Below are 27,886 nucleotides of genomic sequence, written 5' to 3'. Positions count from 1 at the left end.
CATGGATTACCTTGCGCATGCACCATTCATCGCGTTATTACAGAAGAAAGGGCGTCGTTACATGTTGATCAGGTCCATTCATTCTGGAGGACGCTTGTTATTGGTGAGCATGCAGACAATCAAACGGCCGACCGTGAACAGGAAGAGTTGGAGCAGTTCCGTTCAATGTACGACCGAGTGTCCTCCAGCCATCCTTCTATTATTCGTGACGCTACTCATGTGCTTCATGACATGTTCCACCCGTCTAACTTAGATTATGAGGAACCCGAAGGAGTTGACCGTCCTCGAGGTCGACAACGGCGGAACAGGAGTGCGTTTGAGTATATCCGTGGTCTTGGTCGTGGTCGTTCTCGTGGACGGACATCGTCATCTAGTCGTAGTCAATCTTCATCGTCTGTGAATATGCCCCTGAGAACTGGTACGTTTTGGTTGTTTTTATTGCACATAGTTTTAAAGTGTTACTCCTGCCTTCTTAACTGTCTATAATTAATTATTTGGTGAATAGGAAGAAACGATGTTGATCAGTTTCCGTACAAGGAAAGGATACCTGCGATCATCATGTCGTACTTGGAAGGGTGGAATGATGTAATCGGAGATGGTAACTGCGGATTCCGGGTCGTGGCTGATGTTTTTCAAATGGGCGAAGACAACTACGGTTTGGTGCGTGAGTTGATGTACAGCGAAATTGCCTCTAACCGAAATGTTTATCGTCATGTGTACCAGGATGACTTGGATGGCGCTCTGCGGCGTATCCGGTGGGGAGGTGGACCTTGCGGCGAAAATCATTATTTTGACGCGCCCCTAGATCTGTTTGCCGTTGCAAACATTTACAAATGCGCAGTCATGCATTTCGGCCTGGGAGTGCATAGTCAAGCTTATTATCCTTGTACCACGGTTCTCCCTTGGCGGTCGCGTGAGACTGTCACCACACCGGTCAGAGAGCTAGCTATTGCGTTTCTTGGGTCGTCATACAGACATTTCATCCGACTAGACATGTCAACCGATTTTCCGGTGCCACCGATTATACCTCGGTGGTACAACATTCGCACAACGAGCGTAGAGGGTTGGGATGCGCTATATAATGACCGGATCCACGAATGGAACACCCTAGCTGCATTTTAGTTTTTCATGTTTACATTCTTTATTTGTAATCTTATTTGTACGTTGCTCTTTTAATGAGAACATTAATATTTTATATTGTATTGCTTACTGCATTCTATATGTTGTATGGGTAAGTTGCGCGGATCCACGAACGGTTATATCAAAATTTAAAAACAACACTGATAATATGTTTAAGTTGGAAGCTAAAAGAACAATCTAAAATGTTACAATTTTACAACATAATGTCCAACATAATGCTCTATAAATAAAATACAATAACCATCAGTAATCCCTCCTCGACGACGACTCCCACTGCGCAAGGGTCTGTTCCAGACTATCAACAACAGCTCTCCCTGTTGCACTCATGCTGTCCCCCAGAGGGCGGCCGCTGCAACTCCGCTGTCCATAAGCGGGCCACCATCGGAAACTGGTCCCACGTCCCGGTCATGATATCCGGCCATTCCACGACGTACTCCCTCGACGATGCAGGTCGGACCGCCTTCATCGGGCACGCCGGGGGAGGAGGGACAACTTGGACAAATCCAAGCTGGCGAAGACAACGCTGGGGCATGTACGCCTCGACGATGTCACGATACTGAATGAGTCCCGTGTACAGGGTCCTGGGTACCCTAACACTAGGGTTCGGGCCGAAAGGCATCCAGTTCACCTGTACAATAACAACATATAAAATTTAATAACATGAATATAATATGTGCAAATAATAAAATGTAGACTCTATAAATAAACGTTACCTCTAAGGGGGACAGCCTGTCCAGCAATAACCGTATCGATCGGAGGCGGTCAACGGACTTCTTCTCCGAGCGCGGACTCCACGCACAAGCACGCGGCATCCCCTCATCAATAGGAACTGGGTCACGATGTGGTCGCAATGCAGGAAAGTACTCGTATATCCAGGTCTGCAATAGAGTCAGACACCCAGTGATACCTGCCGCGTCAGCCCGACTCGCAAATCCTAGTTGGCGATACAAATACGCCAACGTAGCCGATCCCCAGGAAAACTGGCCTACACTGTCGGGGTCACACGCCTCTACGATGTCGCGTGGCCTGAGCTTGTTTCCGCCGCTCTTATCCGGAAACAAGGTACATCCGAGGAGTAGAAAAACATAAGCACTCAGCTGTGCGTCTGGCGTCCTACGTGCACTCGGGTACAAACACCGCTGCAACACGGATGCGATCTTCACACCTCCGTGTTCCCAAACACCTAGCGCCTCGGTGTACAGTGCAGCCCTGTCCACCGCCAACAACTCCGCCAGCGAATCTGCCTGATCCGCATCAGCCACAGCACAAAGTCGTTTACCCTCAACACGAATCCCCAGAATGGCCTCGACGTCATGTAACATGATCGTCATATCACCGAACGGAAGGTGGAAAGAGTTTGTATCCGGCTGCCATCGCTCAATGAAAGCCGTGATCAGCGTACTGTCAATCTTATCGTGCATGGTGGCAGGAACATGCTTCACCCCAGTGCCCTCCAGTCGCTCGAACATCTCGCTCTCCGCCGGCCAGGCCTCAGCCCATGTACGCAAAAAGCTACAAGTCTTTTCCCGGGTATGACATTTCAACAACCCCGTAACTGAAGGCCTCTCCTGGTCCTCCCAAATACGGGCAACTATGTGTCCTAGAAAGCTAGGAATCACACTCCCGTCAACAGGCCCACCGGGCACCTCACTCCTAACAACCCAAGAATCATTACCGGCCCTCGACCGTTTCCTGCTTGCCCCAGATACAGTGGACGCAGATGATGTGCCAGATCTACTAACAAACCTACCACCCCTACCCTTACGCACCTCCACCATATGCGTCTCGTACATGTCATCAACCCTCTGACTGAATGGACCGTAATCATCATACGGTCCACTGCCATCGTCCACATCCTCATCCTCATCTGCGCCCTCCTCCTGCCCCTCCTCCTGGTCACCCTCCTCAGCATCATCATCGTCATCCTCATCCCGACGGTGGATCCGTTCTCTACGAACTGAGGCCGAAATACCACGGGATCTGACATGTCTATGCCCCGACCTCTCCACTGAATAACTTCTACTAAGAAGCTCTATATTCTTCCCCGCACCATGACGACCCTACACAAAATTTTAAAATATATAAACATACAAAAATTTATACGATAAATAATCATCATCGCAAATCAAATAAACTAAAAACATACAAATAATTGTAAACAAAATATAAACGTAGAAAAAATACAACGAAATTGAAAAAATTTATAAAAATAAACAACAAAACATAAAAACAATTCAAAATTATATTACAAAAAAAATTAAATAAATAAATTAAAAACAATTTTTTTAAAAAATTAAAAAAAAAAAAATAAAAAAAAAATGGGGGGGGGCGCCCTGGCTGGACGCCCAGCCGGTGGTGGTGGCGCCAGATGCAAACGCCGCCACCAGTTGGCTGGCGCCTGGGCTGGACGCCATAGCCACGGCTGCAGCGCCTAGAATAAACGCCACAACCGTGGCTGTGGCGTCCAGCCCAGGCGCCAGCCAACTGGTGGCGGCGTCTGCATCTGGCGCCACCACCGCTGGCTGGGCGTCCAGCCAGGGCGCCCCACCGCGTTCACGGCGGTTTTCCCCTTTTTTTTTTTTAAACAAAATATACCTTTCCTCCTTGGGACATCCTTCCCTCCGCCACCGCCGCCACTTCCTTGCCTTGCCGCCTCGACATTGCCGTTATTTTGAAATTTTTTTTTTAGAGAGGTTGAAAGAAGATGAGCAATGAGAGTGTGAGTGATGAGAGTGTGAGTGTTTTTTTTAAGGTCAAGGGCAATTTTGGGAAACCAAGTGAATTTTGTGGGCTTTATATAGTAATTTGTGGGCGATGTTTAACAAATCTCAGAGGTCGGAATGGGAATTGGTACGTGGAAATTTATCAAATATTCTCAATCCCTTGTTTAGCACACAAATGGGAATAATATTAGGACTGAAGGCTATATTTACTATTTTATCCTAATTATTTTAAATCTCAAATTTGATAGGCATTATTAAATTAAGGGCAAATATGTCTTTTAATTAGCTAGAGGATTTCCATCATTTTATTACCTAGGGGGTATGTAATAAAATGGTGGGAATAGAGGGTAAATAATCTCAAGCTAATTCCTACTCCCTAATCAAACATGGGTTTATGGAGACTTGGTAATAATAATCCTATTCTCACCTCCTAATCCCAGATACCAAACACCCCCTATAGGTAACTTTGACTATTAATATCTTAAATTTATGTCGATATAAATTATAATTTGTTGATATTATATAAAGGTACTCTGTATATTGTAACTAATTCAACAACATATTACATGACAAAAATTGTTTATTATACATTATACGGAGTACATTAGTTAAAAAAAAAAAAACAAGTAGTCAAAGACACTAAATAAATGGAGTAGTAGAAAAAGTTAAATTGTTGCACTTGAAAAAAAAAAAGGATGAAGTAGTGTTGAGTATTACGGATTTAATTGTCAACGATGACTTTAGGAATGAACACGTGTTTAATGAGAAACGATTCCAACTTAGCTTTTTTTTATAGGGTAAATGAGGGTATATTTTTAAGTAAATAACTTGCTCATAACTTCTATTCATTAGCATAGATTCAACATACTCCAGCCATATTCCGCACTGCTGTAAAACAACATAAATAATACTGTATAATTTAACTTGTTCATACTCTTCATAGCATAGACTCGGCACACGCAATTTCTACCCTACTCCTGAAGTAGCGAGAGCATGATACACAATTACACATCCATATTCCGTAACGCAGACTCGATACACTCAAGTGTGCATGAGACATTGAGACTAGTGACCAATTATATACCAACATGCTAGTATATGTCTTAACATCGCACTTAAACCATCAAAGGCAAATTTCACCGGCGTTGCTGCTCGCTTGTTCATCGCCATTCACCGCCACCAACAACAATTTCTCACCTTGAGCATAAAATTTGGGAGCATCTTCAAACTTTTTCCAGAATTTGAATTCAAGTAATCGCTAAGGTAAATAATCTTTCTTCGCTTAATTTAATCAAATTCAAATTGAATACTTGAATTTCTATAAATTTCAAAAATGGTGCGCATTCAATTTTAGGGCTTTTGATTCTAGTTGTAATCACTCGATATTTATCAAGGGTTTTGCCATTTTATTTTTTATAGTAGTCTCCAAAAATTTATTAACAATATTCAATTTTTTGTATGGGTAATAATTATTTTTATGGTAATGTAATGAATTAACTTGATGTTATATTGGATTTTTGTTCTTAATTTTATGTTTTCGTAATTATCAGCAATGAAACGAAACAAGCAGATGAAAGTGTATCGTCAAGAAGAGTCCCAGTCCTCCAATGCCTATGTGCAGGTTATTTTTTTTGGTCTCTATATACTCTCTATGATTTATGTTCTTGTTGATATTTTCTTGTATTCAATAGTTTTGCTATAAATTTGTGAACTTGTTGATAATTCTTTTGATTTAGTTGTTTATATACTGGCATATTGTGCAATTGAAAACGTTTTTTGATTTTTGGTTTAACATTTTGCTAAAACAATTTCTTAATATACTATGTGTTATCCTATAATTTTCTTAATTTCCCAAAAACTTAACACTATCCTTGTTTTAAGAAAGAGGATAGAAATAGATGATAGATGATCGAAAAGGAAAAAAAACGCCTATGTAATACACGAGAGAATGAAGGACATGATTGCTAAATGTGGTATAAATTCTTAGTTGTTCCCAAGTACACTTAGCTCTAGGTGCAAAATTCTCCAAAGGAACAAAATCAGAAATGAGGAAGAACAAAACCTGTGTACCTTGGAACATGATAGAGGTGCCGGTAAAAGGTATAAATGCAAGTTTTTACTGTTGAGCTTATTGTGAAACATTCGTATTTAGAAAGTGAGTTTAACGCTAATCATAGAAATCTTGTTGCTTCAAATTCCATTTTTTTTGTGGCTGGTTGAATGAATTGTACTGGAAAGTCCTCTTCTTTTTGGTGACATGATTTAGTTTCTGTTTTTTGGAGCAGATTTTAGGAACTGGTATGGATACTCATGACACAATGCCTTCAATTCTGCTCTTCTTTGATAATTTCCGGATTATATTTAATGCTGGAGAGGTAAAGATAAAGCCTTTTATTGGTAGAAGATATTGTTAGGAACACCCATTCCGATTATGCTATTTATTTGTTGCTCAAATTATACTTCTCGGAACACTTATAAACATTCATGTCTAATCTCATTGTAGGGATTACAACGATTCTGTGCGGAGCATAAGATTAAGCTATCAAAGGTGTATATAGGTGGATCAATTGCTGTAGTCTTTGAATGTTCATGAGTATTCTGTTGCTCTTTTTTTCTATTTTTCCATACTGAATTGCTGAGGATATTGTGTCTGTGATGCCTTTTCAGATAGATTATGTATGTCTTTCTCGTGTTTGCTCAGAGACAATTGGTGGACTTCCAGGTTTTTGTCATTTCGTGTCATACTTTTTTTCATGTTTTTCTATTTTATTATATGCTTGAAAAGTATGCTTGCTCTATATAGAATGAATTGATAAGGTAATTTGAATTAATATAGGAGTAAATGAGGAAAGAAGCTTCACATTTATTTTGTTTTCTTGACTGTAGTCTTTGTGCCATGGTTCTAAAAGATCAATAACTTCTTGTACAGGGTTGCTTCTAACTCTGGCTGGCATTGGAGAAGGACATTCTGTAAGTACTGGCTTGAGTCATGATGCCAACTTTGCTGTCTCTTTGACTCGCAAATTATATAATGAGCTATTATAGTATTATGTGAGTTTATTCTATATGCTGTGCTGAAATTTTGACTGCTAGGTCAAGCTACGGGGTCCATCAAATCTCAAACCATTGGTTCATGCACTCAAGTCCTTCATTCCACATGCTTCCATCTGTGCGGAGAGATTTGGAGTCAATCTGTCTTCAGATGCTCAATCTCATACTGGTTCAAGCCTGCCTGAAGGTCCTTTCTTTGTTTGTGGAAGTGCAGCTGTCAAAGTTTCAGCAATTCTCTTACAACCATGTATTTCTGAAGATTCTTCTCTAAAACCTAGTGATGTGTCTGTTGTCTACATCTGTGAGTTGGCCGAAATTAAAGGGAAGTTCCACAATGAGAAGGCTGATGCCCTTGGTCTAAACCCTGGACCCAAGCGCAGAGAACTTAAAAACGGGAAATCTGTCAAGTCAGATCGCTTAGATATTATGGTGAGTTTTCATATGAGAATTTCTAGGAGACAGATTTTCATTATAGAACCTTTTGTATGTTCTGTTTATATATGCTACCTTTACTTTTAGGTTCACCCCAGTGATGTGATAGACCCTTCAACCCAAGGCCCTGTTGTACTCATAGTTGACTGCCCAACTGAATCTCATGCAGGAAAGCTATTTATCACCCAATCTCTTGGTAAATACTATGCAAATCTTTCAGGTGAAGCACTTGAAACTGTGAATTGTGTAGTCCATCTTACTCCTGCTTCTGTTGTACAAACTATAAATTATCAGAACTGGATGAAGAAGTTTGGCTCAGTACAACATATTATGGCTGGATATTCAATGTGAGTTGCTCCAATCCTTCATTTGTAGTTGAGCAATCTTCCTCCCTTCCTTGTATTACATCTATCTTCATTTCTATGTTTAAGTTATTGGATGTATGCTGATTGAGACCATGGTATGTGCAGGAAGAATATGAATATACCGATTCTAAAATCTAGTGCTAGGATCACAAACCAGCTTAGTTACCTGTGTCCTCAGTTTTTCCCAGCTCCTGACTTAGAGTTTCATGAACATCAAAATGCTGAAATGGGCATGGTTGGTTTCTCTTAGGTTTAATCTAGTATCTGTTATTTCAACTTCCTAGAATATAGAGTTGTTTATAGAGGATGTTGAAAATGGAAACTGAGAAATTCCTCATTTACCTTTGCACTTTGCAGGAGCCTGTTAAATGGATCTGTGATAGTGTATTAGCAGAAAATCTTCTCAAGGTGCTTAAAATCTTGTTTTCCTCTCTCTTTTTCTGGCTTGTCTATACTCTATAGAGTGTTTTTCTGGTTATTTGTCCTTTTTTTGTCTTCCTGAAATTCCATAATCTGATTTTTGGTTTTTTTTTTTTTTTTTTTTTTTTTTTTTTTTTTTTTTTTTTTTTTTGGTTACCAAACAGTTCACTTTACTTCCTCACTCTCAACTAGGTTTGGATAAATCAAATGTTCCGGGTTTCATACCCTCTTCACAAGTCATTAGTGATTTACTGCTGGAGATTCCAGAAATTGTAGAAGCTGCCCAGCAAATCAGCCAGTTCTGGTGTGAGCCCACAGTGGCCAAAGGGGATTCCACTAAAGATAGAGAAGGATTGATTGGAGATCCTTCATTGGATCAAAGTCCTCTTCCTAGTTGTTTAGAGAATATAAGGAGAGATGATGCAGAAATTGTGCTGCTAGGGACATGCTCATCTCAGCCATCTAAATATCGCAATGTTAGCTCTATCTTTGTTAATCTTTTCGCCAAAGGTAACTTGCTCCTAGATTGTGGTGAAGGAACGCTGGCTCAACTAAAAAGAAGGTGATCTGCTTTATTTATTTTTATTTTTTTGAGGAAAGTGTATATTTTTTTTGGGGGTGTTGGGGGGGGGGGGGGACAGTAGTATGTTTCCAAGCTCAGTACATTGTATTACTGTATAAGGTTTTCTTCAGTACTGTTATTGAATTGCTGTGTCCTTACTGTCTACAGATATGGCATGGATGGTGCTGCTGATGCTGTAAAAAACCTAAGATGCATTTGGATTTCACATATCCATGCTGATCATCATGCTGGTTTGGTGAGGATACTTGCTCTGCGGCGTGATTTGTTGAAGGGAACCCCTCATGAACCATTACATGTCATTGGGCCCAAGTACCTTGAATCATTCCTGTATAAATACAAAGATCTGGAAGATATAGATATGCAGTTCCTTGACTGCAGAAGCACCTCTCAAGCCTCATGGGACACATTCAAGCGTGGTCCTGTGTTGACAGATTACCAAACTTTTTCACCTGATAGCATGAAAGATGAGCATGTGAACGATGAAAATGAGGAGGATGGATGTTTGCAGAGGTGCTCAAAGAGACAGAAAACAAATATTTATGTGGATAATTGTGTAGATTATGGTTTACAAAAGAGCTTGAGTGAAGTTTTGAAAGAAATGGGCCTGGCAAGATTGATAAGTTTTCCTGTTGTGCATTGTCCTGAGTCATTTGGTGTTATATTGAAAGCAAGGGAAAGAGTCAACAATGATGGAGCTCTGATTCCAGGGTGGAAGGTTGTCTACTCAGGTGACACTAGGCCATGCACTGAAGTAATACAGGCAGCTGAAGCAGCGACTCTTCTTATACACGAGGTATGTATGCTCCCTTGATTTATAAATGAGTATACTGAAAAAAAGTGGCCGAGTGCATGTCCACTTGTCAGGAAATTAATTCTAATCCCTTATAGGATTCCTCACCTTTTCCCTGGATCCTTATAGTCTAAATAGTCTGCTTAACCCTTATTTAGAATAGCAAAAAATTGATCGAGATTGGGAATTACCTTGGTAGTCCTTGCTATCAGGCAGACAGCTTTTGTGCTAGCATGATTGATGCTTTATTGAGTTGGACATGCATGGCGTGATCAAATTTGCCTAGGGTTTTTCAAATTCTATTGGATCAAACGACTAGTTAGAGGTTGCCTTAGTTCTCTGTGCTGCAGTTAGAGCAGGTAGTTAAATAAAGGAATATTGTTCTAGGTTTTCTTCTTTTGTCAACGGTTAAGGCACCAAATGCCTATTTTCCGATGCCTTGACCACTCTTTTGTCCATTTTCTTTATTGTTCTCTTCTTTTCTTTGCATTTAGACACACCTGCTTACTTTTTACCCTCCGACACTCTTCCCCCTATGAACGTACTTCCCACTTTTTTTTCCCCATTTTCTTTTCACTTCATCACTTATTCCTTGTTCTCTCTTAGTATCATCAACAAGAGGATAAAGTGAATAATTTAATAACCGTTTTGTCACGTGTAGCAAGATTTTCTTTATGTTTTGTTTGGCTTGTAATTGGTTTAATTTTATTCAGTTTGATATTGATTAAGTGTGCACTAATGCCACTATTGGATGCTGTCAAAACTGTACCTAAATTTGTTCAAAGAATGTGTGAAACTAGGTGAATATCACCGTCAATTTTAAGCTCCTTTTCCATTTTGATTGATTTTTGAGGTGAGAAATTTATGGGGGTGGAATGAAAATGGAGATCACGAGGTTCATTACAGGAATAAGAGAGATTGAATTATAAGAAAGTGGATATCTTTGAGTTCCATTTCATGGGTCCTGGTGAGGAGAAAGGCAGGGATGGTAGCATAGGGAAGGGAAAGGCAGAATGATGTGGGAATTCATGGCAGAAGATTTGAATCATAAGAGGTAACGAAAAGAGAGTGAGAGTGGATAATTTTATTGCGTCATGAGTGAGGTAAATTAAAAAGGAAAGGAAATTTGGAACAAAGGACCGAAAAGTTAACTTGTGTGCCATTTGACGGAAATATATTCTTTAAAGGTGCTTTCTTGCAAAAAAATTGTATTTGAGGAGGCAGTGGAGTGGGTTCAATTTTTGAAGACTTTGCGCTTGAGTGTGTGTTTTTTCTGTTACAACTAACAATTTAAATGTCCCATTTGTTCAAATTATCCTAATGATGATTGGATTGTGTGTCTTTATTTAACTTTTAAATGGAGTATCATCTGATAGCTGAACTTCATTGTTGCAGGCGACTTTTGAAGATGACCTTGTGGAGGAGGCAATAGCCCGAAATCACAGCACCTCTAAAGAAGCCATGGAGGTGGGGAGCTCTGCTGGTGCATATCGCATTATTCTTACACACTTCAGCCAACGGTATCCTAAAATTCCTTCAATTAGCAGTGAGATCAACTTGGAAAAGGCTAGCATTGATTTTGATCTCATGAGTGTAAACTTAGCGGACTTGCCTATACTCCCTCGCATTCTTCCATATTTAAAATTACTGTTTAAAGATGATATTACTCGAACACTAGAATGTGATGTATAATTGGTCGCAAATGAGATTCGTGATCTTATTATAAAGTATTTTTTGTGCTCCTTTTGCTATCAATAGTTTTGTTTTACGTTACCTTATAGAAGACCAAAGCTGCCCATGTTGTGGAACGGACAATGAAACGGCTGTTCATGCTGTGGTGCTATGTCCCAAAGCTCGGCAATTATGGGTGAGGTGTGGCTGCCAGGAGGTGCTTAACATGAACATACCGTATTCGTTTGGAGAATTGTTGCTTGACTGGGCTAAAAATCTCTCGACAGAGACTTATCAAAAGAGCCTATTTCTCTTATGGTTTATTTGGTTTCGTCGCAACAAATGGGTCTTCGAAAATGTATGGGACTCGGATGAGGCTCTTCTTCTCAGACACAGTAGGATAGTGGCTGATTTTGGTGAATATTCTGAGAAGATTTATGGAGATACATCTCCTCCAAGCGAACCAGTGGGTAGACCAGTTTGGGTGCCCCCTCCTCTCGGCTCAGTGAAGGTGAATGTGGACGCAGCAATTTCAGAAGATGGCTGGGTGGGATTAGGAGCTATAGCTCGTGATGACAGAGGGCGTGTTCTCTTCTCGGCAGTGAGCAGATCAAGGGCGTGGTGGGAACCATTGGTGGCTGAATGCAAAGCAGCCCTATTTGGTATAAAGAAGGCAAGGGAGAAAAACATGGGTAATATAATTCTAGAGGCTGATTCCTTATTGCTAGTCTCTAAGCTTAAGAAGGGGTCGTCTTCTCTAGCGGCTGTTGATGGTATTCTAGAAGACATTGTCTCTGCTTGTACGGACTTCTCTTCTATTATTTGGTGCCATGTTAAACGGGAGGGAAACTTTGTTGCCCACCACCTAGCTAGGTTAGTGCCGTATGGTAGTGAATAGCTCTGGGATAATTTTGTCCCGAATGAGATTTCCCCATATGTATTTTTGGTCTCTTTCTATAAATTAATGCATTTACCGTTTTCCTATTAAAAAAAAAAAAAAAAAAAGAAACTAAGAATAGGGCAAGTAAGGGTATCGACTTCGTAATCTCATCTCACTTGAAATAAAAGGGGTGATTAATGAAAATTATTGAAATAATATTGAAAACTTTTGAAAGTAATTGATGCAAAATTTACGAGGGTGCTCCCATTGATTTTTTTTTTATCAATTTAACTTGTCAATTAAAATGGCTCTTTTTGTAAAAAAAAGTGAATAGCAAACATCCACATATCCACATATTTGACTGATGGCAATTACTCAGCAACTGAGTAGGAGTGTCCCCATATAACGTCCGTTAGAGTGTTTAGCGTCACCGTCAAGTTTTAATATCATTGATTTGCCTTGTTTATATCCACGTTTCATGTTCATCTTTTTTAATTTGGTGTCGTAAATTCACAAATCCACAGTATTATCACACTTTCTTATATATTGATTCGAATACTTCACACCAAAATCTACTTCAAGAATCCATACATTTCAATAATCTGTAAAAAACAGATAAGAGAATACTACATAAATAAGATTAAAAATATAAAAAAAAAACCAGTGTTCGATGATGCTATTCAATAATCCTTAATTTCAAATGTAACAATAATCCTTCTATAGATACCAAAATCAAAATGAACTTAGTTTGTATTCGACTTACCCAACACTTCGATTGATTAGATACCAAAATCACTCACATCAAGCGTCGTTGCGAAATCACTTGCCAGAACAATGGAACTAGAATTTGTTTGTTTTGTGTTAGAATTTTGAAGATTCTAAACTAGCCATGGAGAACTGTAATGTTTTGCCCGTAGTTGGTGGGTGGATAGATAGTGGTTTGCAAGATAAGGGCAGCGGGGTTAGGTGCAGATGCAGAGAGGAACCTTGTTTGGAAGATGATGAAAAGTAATATCAATACAACAATTTACAAAATAAAAAAAATTGAATACTTAAAAGGGGTAGTTGCATTTATGAGACATGGGGTAGCTGAGGAAATAAGTCATACAACCATCAAAATTGACGTAATGGCCAAAATTGCAGCAAATACACGTAGATGTGCGTGTGTGACAAATATGCTGAGTCACAATAAATGTTATTACCAAATTGCCCCAGGTTTAATGATGGAAAAGACATTGTTACCCTGTTGATTGGCGAAACAAGTTGATCAAATTGATCAACTTGTATTTTGCGAAAATTTACCCGCTTTATACTAATATTAAAATTTTAAAACTTATGCAATTAATCAGTGGAAGATAATATTTTGATATAGTTCATACGACTATATAATCATTTAGAATACAGAAAAGGAGAAATTTTGCGAAAATTTATCCACTTTATACAAATCTAATATATATATAAATAAAGTAGGCATTTTTCAAGAGCATTCGGTGTGCCACATAAGCAAAGGTATATTTTCGACCAATTAAATATTAGATTTCTATTTTATTTTGGAATTAAAAAATCCGTTTGCCACCTAAACAAAAGTGACGAATGAGATTTAAGAATTTTGCCACGTAAGTAAAAACAATGAATATTGATTTATTAGGATTTAATTTATTTAAAAAGCTAAAAATTATATTTTAAAATAATCATCTTTAGATATAGGATTTATATACCTACTATTATAAGATAAATTTTGATAGTGTTTGTGATAAGAAATAAAAATCATTCCTTAATTATAATTGAATTAAAATTTGTGATATTTACCATTATAAATTGACGCATCATATGACACCAACAAAATTTCGTATCAATACAAAATCAAACCAAGCAAATTTTGTGTCAGTTTTATTAGTTCATCAATGACTGAGTAATTCTTAGCCTAATTTTTAAAACCCATGTTAAAATGTATATTGTGATTATTGCTTAAATTGTGTTTATTTGGGATACTTAATGGTTATATGTTTATATTTTGTTTACTGAATTTTGTTTTTACATGCAGATCTAATTTAATCAAAGAATTATATTCGAGCAAAAAACTATGGAATATCAAAGTACGAGTTTCTCGCCTAATGATCCTATTGGATGAGGAGGTATTATATCTTTATAAATCGTTTACATTTATTAAATCTTTTAATGAACCTTTTAGTTTTTATCAATTAATTTTATGATTATATTAAAACAAATTTTTTGTGATTTAGGTAGCTTAATTAAGTCATAAAATTAACTTAATTTTTTACTTTTAATTACAGGGTGATTACGTTCATGCCTCAATGAAAGTCAACTTTAATCTACAATTTTGTTCAAAATTGATTAAAGGAAAAGTTACTCCATTAGATATTTTTCAGTCGTTAACAAAATAAGAAGCAATATCGCACGCATTGTCAGCAGCAACAAAATAATGATTCAATTTTCCAAAATACTATTGTTTGGGCGATTGGGGACGATGAAAAAATTCCAATGCATAGATTTAATTTTGTATAATTAAAAATTTTAGGTTAATTTCACAACAATTATTCACTTTCTGGTAAATATTTTAATATATTTTATAAGACTATAAAGAATAATTTTATATAAATTTTATTTTTGCTAACATGTGCTATTTATCCACTTTTATTAGATGGAAGAGATATGGGTGTGAACAAAGTTGGTGATCCGATCCAATTTTTTTTTTTAATACATTTTTTACATTGATATATTACATCTAATAACTATTATTTTTAATGTTCTTATCAAAATATTTATTAGGGGAATAAATCATATAAATTAATAAAAAATTATCCTTAACAAACAATAGCAAAGTAATCAAAAATATTATGCGTATGATCTAACTACAAAAATTATTTTTATGAGATTTTATGTATAAAAAACCGTGGGATATTAGGATTTAAATTATTAAAAAAAAATAAAAATTATCTTATGAAATTAATGGTTTTATCTATATACCCGATTAATAAGATGATTTTTTCATAAAAGAAATTTAAAACTTATAACGCAATTAAAAAAAATTTACCTTCTTTAAACATTTTATGTCTAAAAATTCGAAAAGGCAGATAATTTGTTAGAGATCAAGAGATCACTAGAAATTACAAAATGATAAATAGATTTGAGAGTTTAAATTCAAGTGTAAAAAGCAACAAATGATGATTTAGGATTTAAATTATTTTAAAATTAAAAAATTATTATCTTTTCACATTAAAGATTTTATCCTAATATGTAATTAATGAAATATCATATTTACAATTTTTTTTTTGGAAAGATATCATATTATTGTCATATAACTAACAATAACGAATAAAATACAAAACAACAATAAATTAAGTCGTATTATAAATTGTAAAATAAATCAAATATTATTAAAAAAAACTTAGAGTATACTGGAAAATATATTTTCTTGAGATATATGTATGAAAAATCGTGCATCGCACGAGCTTTCATCTAGTATTAAAATTTTAAAACTTATGCAATTAATCAGTGGAAACAAGATAATATTTTGATATAGTTCATATGGCTATATAATCATTTAGAATACAAAAAAGGAGAAAATACTTGTTAATGTGTCATATTAACAAAAAATGTTAATATAAGGATATTAATGTATTTTCTTAGCTTTATCCCCTTTCTCTTTCCTCTATCTACATCATCAGTCCATCTTTGTCACCACCGCACAACCATACGCACCACGACCACCGCAAGGCCATTGGCGCCACCACCACGACCACTAATACCACCACAACTCTACACAAAAGTAATGACTAGTGTAATGTTAAAAAGCTCAAAATATGACTAAACTTTTAACACTTACAATTTGTGTGGGCTGCAAATTAATAAACATGTTGTTTCGTCTAAAGTAAAAATAAACAAATGTCACAAGCAACCTAAGATCTCTGAAAATTCTACAATGTCATTCTTTTATAAATGACACCACAATTTGCTGATGTGGAAAAATTTGATTGGCCTATATTTAGTATTTCTATATTCATTTTGAATTAATGTATTTTTTTTTTGTATTCTTTTTAGTTCATGTTTTTTTTAGAAATACATAATTATAAATTATGAAAATCTATTTTTTGTAATATTAATTAATATTCGAATTTATAATTATAATTAAAAATCCCAAAATTAAAATCGTTCAACATTGTTCATATTATTCTACAATCGTTCATCATTGTTCATAGAGTTCATCAATCATGTCATAGATAAGCCCCCTATTCCTAAAATTAATGTTAGTTGTTGATGCATTCGCAAATCCGGACTAAAATCGGGATAAAAACTTCGTAAACAAATTGTGTTTTTTTGCAATTTTTGATTTTTTATATTCTCTTAAATGTCATTAAGAATATTTTTTTTTGAGAGAGAATATTTCTCTATAAAATTGCTAAAAAAAGCGGCAAATGTTATTATGGATATTTCGGTTAACAAAAAATCAGGTGAATGCTACTTTTTTTTTTAAATTGAAACCGTTAAACTATAATTAATTAAGATCAATAATTCTTGTCAAAAAAAAAAGATCAATAATAATCTTTCAAAACTAAATTTTTCGGTCAAACCTTCACTATTCGTAACAATGTACTTAGATATTTTGATATCATATATATAACAAAGTTATGTTTGTATACAAATCATATAAACAACTAATTATGAATATACCAAAATTATAGGAACTAATTAATTTATATGTCTAAGATTTCAAAAATATAATAAGATAAGAATCCCATAAATCTTTTTTACCAAAATGATATGACAAGAATTCTATAAATCTTTTTTTTTTTTTGATACATGATTAGCGTAAAATTATGATTTCCACTAAAAAATGAAACGCAATTGTTAAGTAATTTATATGTGCCTTGAGCACGAGCAGATTCCAACTAAAATATAAAACTTAATTTTTTAAGTAAGGACCAAAACTAATACAAATGAATGCCTTATAACACAAGCAGATTCCAACTACAAATTAAAACTAACTTTTTTGGGTAATGACCTAACTAAATACAGGTAATTACCTAACCACAAACAGATTACAATAATCACATACCTCGATTATGGATCAAACAGGTTTGTGGAAAAAATATTTTGAACTCTAAATTGCAGAGCACACCCTCGTTATTTATCCATTGACCCGTTAAAAAAATTGAAAGATTTGTGTTTTAGATCATCATAAAGGCTATTTTCATCCTCAAAACCATCAAACAACTTGGTTTTTTCATAAATCAATATTATCAATCGAACCCTAAAACGAAATTTGTATACGAATCATGGAAGCAGATTCGAAAACCATTGCAATGAATCCGATCTTGGATCGGACAGAATTTTGGTTGAATTCCCAATAGATTATTCAAGATTTTTGGGGTGGTTAATTAAGATCATGAATGAAGAACAATGATGAATTTTTTATTTTCTAAATTTTAATTTTCGAAAATGATTTAAAAAGATAAAAATAAATTTTAAAAAACTATAATCTCGTATTCTCTAAAAAAATACATGTATTTACAATTATGCATAGGATTATAATAATAAATCAAAAAACGCCGATCATAACATAACACATCATCATGTTATGGTGTCATTTTTCAGTAGACCTATCTTAAGATCTCATATGAATACATGAAAATATTTTGATATATAACGTATTACTTCCTCCGCCCGCTATTATTTGCAACAAAGGGGTATTATTTGTGAGATATAAAATATCCCTTTGTTGCTAATAATAGCGGGCGGAGGAAGTATATATAATGTTGAAATTAATGATCAAAATGTTTAAACATTGAACGACTCAAACTTAAAACCGTAAAAAACAATTCAGAATACACGGAAGTAATGACTAGTAATATTGAGGGTAGTTTGTGAAATACGAAATACGGAGTAATATTCTTGTATATTTTATGGGAGGGTTAGTTAGGGTATAAGTGTAACAAAGAAATGCTAAATGCTTTGACCACCCTTAGAAAAACCATTTTAGTGTCCATAAAAAAACTTTTTACTCATCTTACACTGTAGAATACTACAAAAACCCTCTTATTACTAGGCATTTGGCATTTGAAGAGAAAAAGGAAGGGTTTTTCTTCAGTCAAGAAATATGAAACCATATCAAATGATCTCCAACATGAAAGCACGTAACTTTGAAGATTTAGAAAAGATAAGAAAATCAACGAGAGCTTGCATACTCTTCCATAAGAGGTATGCCAAGTATTACATGGTAGATTACGAGTTGGAGAATGCCATTGGTAACCCTCAAAAGATACAAAGCATTGTATGTTTCTTTCCCATTTACTATTTTATGAGCTTAATTTTGTAGTAAATAAGTAAATTTTCGATCTTTATGATAGTAAGGTTCGATTTACTATATTATGTTTCTTTCCCATTTACTATATTATGAGCTTAATTTGTTTCAAAAAAAAAAAAAAAAGTATTATAAGCTTGATTTTGTAGTAAATAAGTAAAGTTTCGATCTTTATGATAGTAAGGTTTGATCCCTAGCCTCTCGCCAACAAATCTAGCTAGGTGATCAAAAAATTCTTAGTTGGATGTTGTGGGTAATGTAATAATACTGGAAAACACAAAAAAAGATTGTATTTTTATTCTTAAAGATATACGTAGTTTACATTATTTTTAGCGTCCCGTTTATCTGAAGAACACCAAAGATCGCATTTTTTTGATAAATATCTAGCTAACATGTAGTATATTTGCTTAACATTGACACAATTTTGGTTGCAAATAGTGAAAGTTTGTATTTTTAAGATATTGTGGCAGATTTTGGTTAATCTGAAGTGCTAAATGTTGATAAAACTAGATAAATAAAGTGTGTGGGTAATCTTACAAAAGTGTGTATTTTTTCCATCAAATTTCTTGACTTTGCTACTATATGAGTAACTGATGATCAAAATTAGTTGCACCAAGTTATTAGATCTGGTTGATCTGACCCATTTTTAGTTTTTGGGCACGTTTAGTTTAATTTGGCAATTCATAAACCAAACCATTTTGGGTTGGGTTCGAATACATATGATGAATTAACGATATAAGATAGTCGGAATAATAGATCGTGTCAATATAATGAACAAGTATCAAATTTTAAATAAAATTCTGGCTTTACTATCAGCTTCTGAATGTAATATAACCGCGTAGTATTTACGTACTTGGGCAGGTTGACAGTGTACCTATCGTAGCTCAAGACATTTCGAGTGGGGATTTTATGTTGCAATATGCAGCAGTTCATAAGATGGAGTTCATCATTGTGCAACTAAGTATGAAATATGCATGACCATTATATTGTATTGTAAATCATTGTCCTACATTCCTTGCTTGATTAATTTGTCGTAAACTGATATTTTCGAGTTTTATTTTTCAGAGGATCATGCTGCAACACAAGCCTTAGTTCAGCGTGGCATAGTCCCTCATTTGCTACGGTTTCTTGAAACTTGTCCAGGCTTTGTTCAAGTTGATTAACACTCTAGAAGACTAAAACATTTAAGCATGAATTTTCTTTAACTAATTAATCTGTATATATTGAAGTTTAAATGATGTCTATTGCCTTATTTTCTAGATTACTGGGGCATAAGTACTCTACAAACTGATAAATGAGTCTCCTGAGCAAGCTCAAGAAATTATTGATCATGGCGGTGCTGCCATAATTGTTGGGCTATTAAATTCTAGCTATATTACAGTGAAAATCAGGGTAATCACACTTCATTATTGATCAATTGGAATTGTGAAAACTTAATTAATGAAAAATAATTGTTATGTACATAAGTCAACTGTCATTTGAAGATTGTTATGTTGTTTGCTGAACTTGATCAGTTGATCATTCTTCTGTTGGACAATAGGCACTGGGAGCTATGGCCTGTGCCCAGGACCTCCCACCACAGTACAGGGATGCGCTTCTTAACCATGGCGCTGCCACAGAGTTAGCAGTCTTGCTTGAACCACTAGTAGAACTACCTATGTTTACTGTAGCCCAAGGCTCTGAAGAAGCAACATTGTTGTACAGAGGAGTTAAAACTTTGCCAAGTTTATGCTCAGGAGATCCATTACCGGCATTTCATCTGGTAAAAGAGCGTAAATTCTTGGAATCTAGGAGTATGTTTCAAGCTTTTGTAACTTTGTCAAGTTATATAAACTGGAATTCTTATTGCAGGTGGAAATTCTGATTCCAAGTCTTCGAAGAATACTAATAGTTCACATTCCAATTGGAATATATTCTAAGATTATTACAGATGCTTGCGTGACCCTGTATTACATTTTGGAAAATCTGACAACTGACCGACTTCAGGAATATGTGAATGCAGAGTTATGTCTGAGTCTAATATTGCTCATGCAGTAAGTTACCTTCATTGTCCTACATGATGTTGTATCTTAGCATGTAGTAACCATTGCATCTGCCTTGTATTTGAAGAGGAACAAACGAAGAACTTGATGAGGCTGTTCATCTAATATTGCGGAATCTGATATACAGTCAAGTTCTTGTTCAGGTACCCCCTCATCCATAGCTTTCATGTTCAAGGTAACAGAATTGTATGTTACTTCAAGGGTGTGATTATGAGCTTAGATTGCACCTACTACTATTGAGGCTAACAGGCTCAGAAATGCCATGCTCTCCTCGGTTCATTATTCAACTAGTGCTTGTGCCTGAGTCACAAGCTCTAAGTAGATTATAAATCTTCATGGTTTCATGCTATGATATTCCTGTTTCTGAGCTTAACTTTTTTCTTTGGCTCTTGCATATTGTCCTAACAATGACTTCCCCTGCCTACATGTTTCAAAATCTAGGTTCTAATTGACCATCAACTAATTCAAGCACTTAACCAAAACCTCTATGATGATCCCGTGTATCAAGCAAAAGCTTGCAAGACAATCTTCGCTATAATATATTACAGACGGGTCAGAGTACAGGTACATCATCTATATGAAGTACTTTTTCTTATATTTGGTGCATATTTGTACTCTTGCTTCATGTTATACTTTTCTTGAAGCTGCAAACTTCCCCTACAGAAACCTTCCCTGCAAAATATTGAGTATCGAAGCTGCAAACTTCCCTTACTATTTATGTTCCAAATGACCACCTTCAGGATAAGATCCTAGCCTAAATATTTCTTGTTTGGCCAATGAATCAAACATATGGCATTACACATTTGTTGCCCCTTCCTATATGTTCAACTTTTATCCCGCTTGTGTCTTTTTACGACATTCTTGCAAATTTAAGGACATATAAGGATTATAATTTTGAACTGTAAACAGGTACTTCTTGACGAAGATGTAATCCATCGGCTTCTTCAAATAATACAAGATGGATTTGGAGATGTCGAAGTAAAAGAGTTGGCTGTCTCCATTCTTGCACAAGCAGTTAGGCATGGAACTGTTGAAGATATTAAGTATGCAATGTTCTTCCCTATTTTTACATTACTAACTTTCCTTATCTTGTTATGATTCTTGCATCATGTTATCTCTTCCTTATCGACATGCACTCATAATGTTTATTTTACAGCTTGTTGGTGAATCTAGGTTGCATCCAACCTCTCTGTGAGTACCTTAACAACATTGTGACACGGGCATACTGCATTATAGGACTGAGGAAGATCATACAGAAGGGCAATGAGCAGAGAGTAGGTAATGCAAATATTTATGCTGTGATAATCGGTCAAGTTGGAGGCGATACAATCAGGTCCCTGCAGAATGATGGACAACTTGGTTCGATAGCTCGATGGATAATGATGTATATTTGACTACATGGGCAAATGAGTCTAACGATCAAATTGTTTCCTTTGTTTTGTTTTGCACCAAATTGCTCTTAGACCTTTTCGTATAACAATATCAATAGGAGATTTTTAATTCTCAGAGTTCAGTTTTGTAAAAACCTACTGTTTTGACTCTTTAACAGTTATGTGCAATTAGATGCACAACTTTGACCATCGGTATCAACAATTTACTTATACTCCATCCGTATGACCTTATTGCAATTTCCGTATACTTTCTAGATATGGTTTCTAGATATTTGCTACATAATAATGATTTATAATTAAAATTTTGTACTCCATATGTTACATTGTAAGATCCAGATAAGAGCTAAAAACTTCAATTCACAACTAAAATAAGTTAAACACCAATAAGTTTATATGAAAACAACATGAATTTATTAAGTGAATAAAAATGAAGCATTCATAATTTTCTATATTGACATGTCGAGCCTATACAATCAAGAATTCAAAACTGAAGTTAATGATGAAGTTTGAACACTTATGAACTGCTACAGCTACAATTTTGTTACGAGTACATCTCAAGAAATGTGCTAGTGTTTCATCAATCAGCCTTATGCACTAGGTTTACCATTGCCATGATGATGTTGCAATACAATACTCACTTATCATGTGGCCCACTCAAATAAATTTTCAGACTGATGAGAAATCAAGCCACTTCATATACTTATTCAGCACACAAGGTGTACAGTCAAGTCTTTCAGCATAACAATGCGCATGAAGCTTCCACAGTGGATAGTCTAAGGACATTATCTTGATCTATAGAAGTGTGGTGTATTAACTCACTACATCAGCTGGAAGGCTGCAAGTCAATTTCAGAGTCCTGCACTTTAAACTTACACCTGCCTGTTCCAGCACAGACTGCACATTCCTCCGCTTCTCCAGCTACATGGCTTAAGCAATAGTTAATTCTGTCCTTCACAACATCCTGCAAGATCAAATAGCACAAAGCATACAATCAATACATTGTGCCTTCAATGTCTCAACTTCAAATAACTGAATTCAGCATGATGATCCCAAGGTGTCAGTTCTAAATAGCATACATATGCATCACGCTACAACAATAAAGAGCAAGGAAGTGGGAAAATTAATTATAAATCATTGCATATTTTTAAAAGATGGTATCGAGAAAGTCACAAATCTCTTCAGATCAGTTCACCATCTGAATAGGGGTGATGTTGGAAGGGTGTAAACGGGTATGTTATAATGAAGAACATACTATAAACAAGTATAACAACCATATGACTTTGACCACTTGAAATTTACGAAATACAAACATTCACATAGAAATCATAAGATGGGATTAAGTTAATACCACAAGCAACTCATGCAAACCCAATGGTGCAGTGACAAGATAGTTGATACCAGGATGCTCCAGAGCAGCAGCATCTGCAAGGTTCGGGATATCCTATACAACAGAAAAATGAATTTACTTCAACTGTTTTCAGATTCGTATAGAGATAAAAAGGTTGACCTTCAACCTCCCTAACAGCGAGTGACCATCCTCACCTGGATATCTAATTTCATATCAAGAGATAGGATAAGAAACATTCTTGTATGAGTGATTATAATAAATGTATGGGTTACATATTAAAGGCACACAAGGATAAATTCTAATGTCCTAGATTCAATCTGAAATTTAAAAGTCCAAAACAGCAGCATGCAGATACTATATGATCACAATAGAACCTAGGCAAGAAGGGGGTCATCACCAGTCCCCATTGTCTTATGTTCAAAAATGGAGGGATCAAAACAGTAGAATGGTAGTTTTCTTACCTGATGCCAATGCCTTCCAGGAAATAAGAAGAATGGGCTAATGATAACACGATTTGCCCCTTGCTGGACACATGAACTGAAAGCATCTTTTATGGACGGTTCTGCCAATTCCTAAACAATAAGGTGACATGTAATGTAAGGACATGGTCAGAACTCTTAAAAGTCAAGAGACTAGTTCAACATGAAAAAGCAAAATAAACAACACTGGAAAAAAAATATTACATTGCATGACAAAGATTATTTAGTACATGTTCCAATCCAATATCTACATAATTTGGTGTCTTTCTAGTTTGGATGAGTGCTTAATACACTCACACTTTCCTCAACACAAAAGAAAGGTGATAGAATGCTGGCTTCCAGAGCCACTCGGAAATTTCATATCCAGCTCGAAACATTGCATGGCAACATGATACATAACAGGGTAATTACCATATGTGCAGGCTCAACAATAGGATATCCAGTTTTGTTTTTAAACATCAGCACAAATTCATCTGCAGTACACAAGTAAGCACACTATTACATAATGAAAATTTTGCACAACTAGCTACCCAACCTCCCCCCAAAAAAACATTGACAAGAACATCAAACAACTCTAAATGGCCTTACTCAGTAATAGATTGGATTCTTTTCGACGAGATCCATGATCCACAATAATCACACCATCTTTCTGACCAACACCAGAGGCACCCTCTTGCCGGATATTTTGATCCATAGCAACGCATAAACGTGGTGACAGGCTCTTATGCTGAGTATATTGTGGTAGTTTGAAAAATCTAGGTCCAGCTTCTATCCCTCTTCCCTTGGTGGTTGTTAAAGATGCCGGACTGATCGCAACAGGAGATAACAGGACAATGAGAGAAGTGATAATAGTTTGAAAAGAAAAGGAAGGATGGCTAGATAACAGAGTCTTGATGTTAAATACCTTTGAAGTTGAACCCACTGATTACAAGACAAGAATTTTAATGACATTTGAGCTGTTGTTAATCCTGCTTATCATCTATTCATCAGCTGGAAAGAGAGACAGGGATAAATTAAATCTAGATATCCTTACAAAGAATGAAAAATCACTATTTACTAGCCAACATAAGAAATTCAGGACAAGTTCGACAGCAATTGATTTCACAACGAATTCCACTCTGACCCCACAGCCCTGCCACCAACCCATGTAAGCTTTGACTACAGGAAGGGTTTGATTTCATGACTTACATGAAGTACATCTGAAAACACCAAGGCCAAGCACCCATTACACTCAAAGACAACAACTTCCAAAGGAAACAAATAATAACGGATTAAGCATAAATAAATCAAAAATAAGAATACGAAGATGAATCTGATGAAGTAAAATATAGCAGGCTAGCAGCATTTGCTCCAATAAATTTCTCCTCTGCAGGTAAGAGATCAGAACTCAATTCAACCAAATAATCCCTACATCCTTTATGGTATGCACCACCTTTTTAGGATGTCCGGCATTTCCCCAAAAGAATGCTCCATTCTATCTATGATCATGAGGTCCAAAATTCCAAATACATTACTCTCTCATTAAAATACATAAGATCCCACCATATTTATTTTTCATTCACTTCACGCAACCAAATGTAAAAGATCGTGCTAAACTCTCGTAGAGCAATCTTTAATGGACGAAAGGGAGTATACAGTCCAACAGTGGCGGAGCCACGGTGGGTTCAAGTGGGTTCATTGAACCCACTGATTTTTTGAAAAAAATTAAAAACTTTTTTTTTTAAAAAAAAAAAAAATCAAAATAGGTTTAAATAGAATATTTGTGTATTATATGGCAACAAGTAAAGTTGTAGCCCAGTGGTTATTTTTACCTCTCATCATACAATGATACAAGAGTTTGTGGGTTCAGGGTTCGAAACCCATAACTCACACTTTTATTTTTTCATTTTGTTTCCTTTCATCCTGCTTCCCCTAATCCCCTGCTTCCAGCTTTCCTCTTCCTCATTCCCCCAAATTGCAAAACCCTAACTTCTTCCTCCTTCTCTTAATCTCTTCCCGTTCTTCCTCCTTGGCTCCTTCTCTTCCCGTTCTTCCTCCTTGGCTCCTTCTCTTCCCGGCGCACGGGCGCAGCACCGCAGAAGTCCGCAGCAGCCACTCAGGCACTCAGCCAGCACCGCAGCACGGCAGGTCGGCAGTAGGCCAGTAGTCACTAGTCAGCCACTCAGCTGACCACCGTAGCTCCGCCCCTGAGTGGCGCCGTGGCGGAGCAGACCCACCGTATGTAGGGGTAAGTGAATTTGGGGATTTTTTGCTAATATACATATGCTAAATTGCTAATATAGTAATATACATATACATATGCTAATACTTGAAAATTGAAATTCATATGCTAAATTGCTAATATACATATACATATGCTATTATGCTAATACTTGAAATTCATATGCTAAATTGCTAATATACATTACAAATTGCAGAATTTTTTGTAAATTGCTGAAATTTGGTTATAATTATCTTATATTTCAAGTATAAATATTCTCTTGAAAAATTGTAAGAGTGTTAAATTGGCTTGACTTTGTTAATTACCTCTGAAAAGTTGTAAGAATGTTGAATGGGCTAGACTTTGTTAATTACCTCGTAGCATAAAAACATTCTCTTGAAAAGTTTCAACATATGGCCTCACCTTGCTCAATATCTTATCGTAAACATTCTAACTATTTGTTGATCAAGAATAATAAACAATCTAATTTCTACCTTCTAATTAGCTAGAGTGGTTGATGTTATTGCTTGGATTGGTATGATTTTATTTAGATGATTATAATTAGTCTTGTACCCACTAAGAATTAAACGTGATAATACAACTCCTCTACATAAGGTAGAGCTATAGAGGTATAAGTACACTTCTATAAGAGCCAGGAGAAGTCACAGCATTAGCCCGGCTATTCTGCCTTCTAGTTTTCCTCAATGACATACGTAAAAAATAAGTTGCGAAATAGTATGGGTGATCAACTATTGAATGATAATTTAGTCACTTTTCTTGAAAGAGATTTATTTTCAAGAGTTAGTGATGATGATGTATTGGAACGCTTCCAAAGTATGAAGACTCGAAGAATGCTTCTGTAGTCTTTTTTTTTTTTTTTTTTCTTTTCATTTTTCTATGTGTAATCTATTTGTAATCCATAGTTTGAACTTATTTATGTACTGAATATTTAATTATTGTATTTTTATTCCTTTGTTAATTATGATTTCAAATTTCGGAAGTTTCGAACCCACAGTTCGAAAATCCTGGTGACGCCACTGCAGTCCAATAATCCATCCATCAAAAATGACTTTACTACAATTCTCTTCACCCCAGCCCCATATCATGATCCTAAATTCCTAATAGCACTAATACCTCTAGCTCATATCTGTCCACCTCCGAAGCTTTTATCCGTCAATCAATAGGACCTTCCCCTCCTTACGAGCTCAAAACACTAATATAATTACATTCTTCTTGAATCTCCCCCGAAGGCGGAAATATACAGAAATGCTCATTGATGGATTTCCCAATTCCTAAATACTTGCAACATTTCAACAAACGAATTTCTAAAAGAAAATCCTAGTGCACCTATCTCACAACTCTCAACAAAAGAGTTACAGCTCAGATATCAGGAAACTAGTACTATCCCTTCAATCTTCATCATATAATTACCATGTACTAAGTAAATTTGTTCTCTTTGATGATTAAATTACCAAACAAAATCCTATAATCATTCACAGTTTCAAAAATTCATATAATTTGCAAATTTTCTGGGGTTTACCGGTTGAGGATTCTACTATGAACATGGACTAATTGTAAACAAGGGATTCTGCAGCTTAATTAAATTAAAGAATTCCACTTTGTTAATCAAAATAGCAAAAGAAAAAATGTGCTAAAAATGAAAAATAAAATTAAAGATGAAATTGAAGAATGGGAATCGAATAACTGACCTTGATAAGCTTGCAATTGGATTTGTTAAGTTTCTTTGATTGTTAAAGGAAGAGGTGGTATGATTTATTGGCGTCAGATTTTAGCATGAAATGGAAGTCTAAAGAGAGAATTTATGTGATTCCTCACAACCTCAATCGGGCCAACCCAGCAAATAAGGTCTTGGGTTGGGTTGGGTCGGGTCTAATTCTAGGTCCAACAACTTCAATCCTAAATCCAACACCTGTTTATCAACGAGGTCTTATCTTAATGGGTAAGATTCAGGGCCTGTGTACGATAAATCACATATTTAAATCCCTACTCTATTTGTACTACGTGCCTCTTGAATCATTTGCACCAAAA

General features: G+C 35.8%; 4 protein-coding genes across 6 annotated transcripts; 3 read left to right on the top strand and 1 right to left on the bottom strand.

Moving 5' to 3' along the window:
* Positions 1–4,457: 4,457 nt before the first annotated feature.
* On the top strand, positions 4,458–11,246 carry LOC110712207 (tRNAse Z TRZ4, mitochondrial-like). Of its 2 annotated transcripts, XM_021890667.1 has the most exons (14): positions 4,458–5,126; positions 5,414–5,484; positions 6,149–6,238; positions 6,367–6,411; positions 6,531–6,585; positions 6,793–6,833; positions 6,957–7,343; positions 7,516–7,542; positions 7,641–7,693; positions 7,817–7,946; positions 8,069–8,119; positions 8,296–8,693; positions 8,862–9,507; positions 10,900–11,246. In XM_021890667.1, exons 2-14 carry the CDS (start codon positions 5,416–5,418, stop codon positions 11,194–11,196), a joined length of 2,289 nt encoding a protein of 762 aa, XP_021746359.1. In that variant the 5' UTR covers positions 4,458–5,126; positions 5,414–5,415; the 3' UTR covers positions 11,197–11,246. The 2 variants fall into 2 exon arrangements, with proteins under 2 accessions (XP_021746359.1, XP_021746358.1); XM_021890666.1 differs by having other exon boundaries at positions 7,434–7,693.
* A 155-nt stretch (positions 11,247–11,401) lies between these two features.
* LOC110712260 lies at positions 11,402–12,073 on the top strand. The gene has a single exon (XM_021890721.1). The coding sequence runs from the start codon at positions 11,402–11,404 to the stop codon at positions 12,071–12,073; it is 672 nt and encodes a 223-aa protein (XP_021746413.1).
* Positions 12,074–18,200: 6,127 nt separating this feature from the next.
* Positions 18,201–21,813, top strand: LOC110712259 (importin subunit alpha-like). Its single transcript, XM_021890720.1, has 8 exons — positions 18,201–18,347; positions 19,239–19,338; positions 19,443–19,531; positions 19,918–20,139; positions 20,229–20,410; positions 20,487–20,562; positions 21,329–21,462; positions 21,576–21,813. Exons 1-8 carry the CDS (start codon positions 18,201–18,203, stop codon positions 21,811–21,813), a joined length of 1,188 nt encoding a protein of 395 aa, XP_021746412.1.
* Positions 21,814–22,198: 385 nt separating this feature from the next.
* On the bottom strand, positions 22,199–27,688 carry LOC110712177 (sirohydrochlorin ferrochelatase, chloroplastic-like). 2 transcript variants are annotated; one of them, XM_021890629.1, is made up of 8 exons: positions 27,547–27,639; positions 24,826–24,836; positions 24,542–24,627; positions 24,226–24,443; positions 24,049–24,110; positions 23,620–23,730; positions 23,159–23,251; positions 22,199–22,771 (listed from the first exon to the last, which is right to left on the bottom strand). In XM_021890629.1, the coding sequence occupies exons 3-8, from the start codon at positions 24,586–24,588 to the stop codon at positions 22,634–22,636; spliced, it is 669 nt and encodes a 222-aa protein (XP_021746321.1). In that variant the 5' UTR covers positions 24,589–24,627; positions 24,826–24,836; positions 27,547–27,639; the 3' UTR covers positions 22,199–22,633. The 2 variants fall into 2 exon arrangements, with proteins under 2 accessions (XP_021746321.1, XP_021746320.1); XM_021890628.1 differs by lacking the exon at positions 24,826–24,836 and having other exon boundaries at positions 27,547–27,688.
* Between the last annotated feature and the right edge of the window lie 198 nt (positions 27,689–27,886).

The sequence above is a fragment of the Chenopodium quinoa genome, unplaced genomic scaffold (genome assembly GCF_001683475.1).
Source record: "Chenopodium quinoa cultivar QQ74 unplaced genomic scaffold, ASM168347v1, whole genome shotgun sequence".
Taxonomy (NCBI): domain Eukaryota; kingdom Viridiplantae; phylum Streptophyta; class Magnoliopsida; order Caryophyllales; family Amaranthaceae; genus Chenopodium; species Chenopodium quinoa.
The sequence above is the reverse complement of the archived record's forward strand: the minus strand, read 5'-3'. Positions and strand labels throughout refer to the sequence as shown.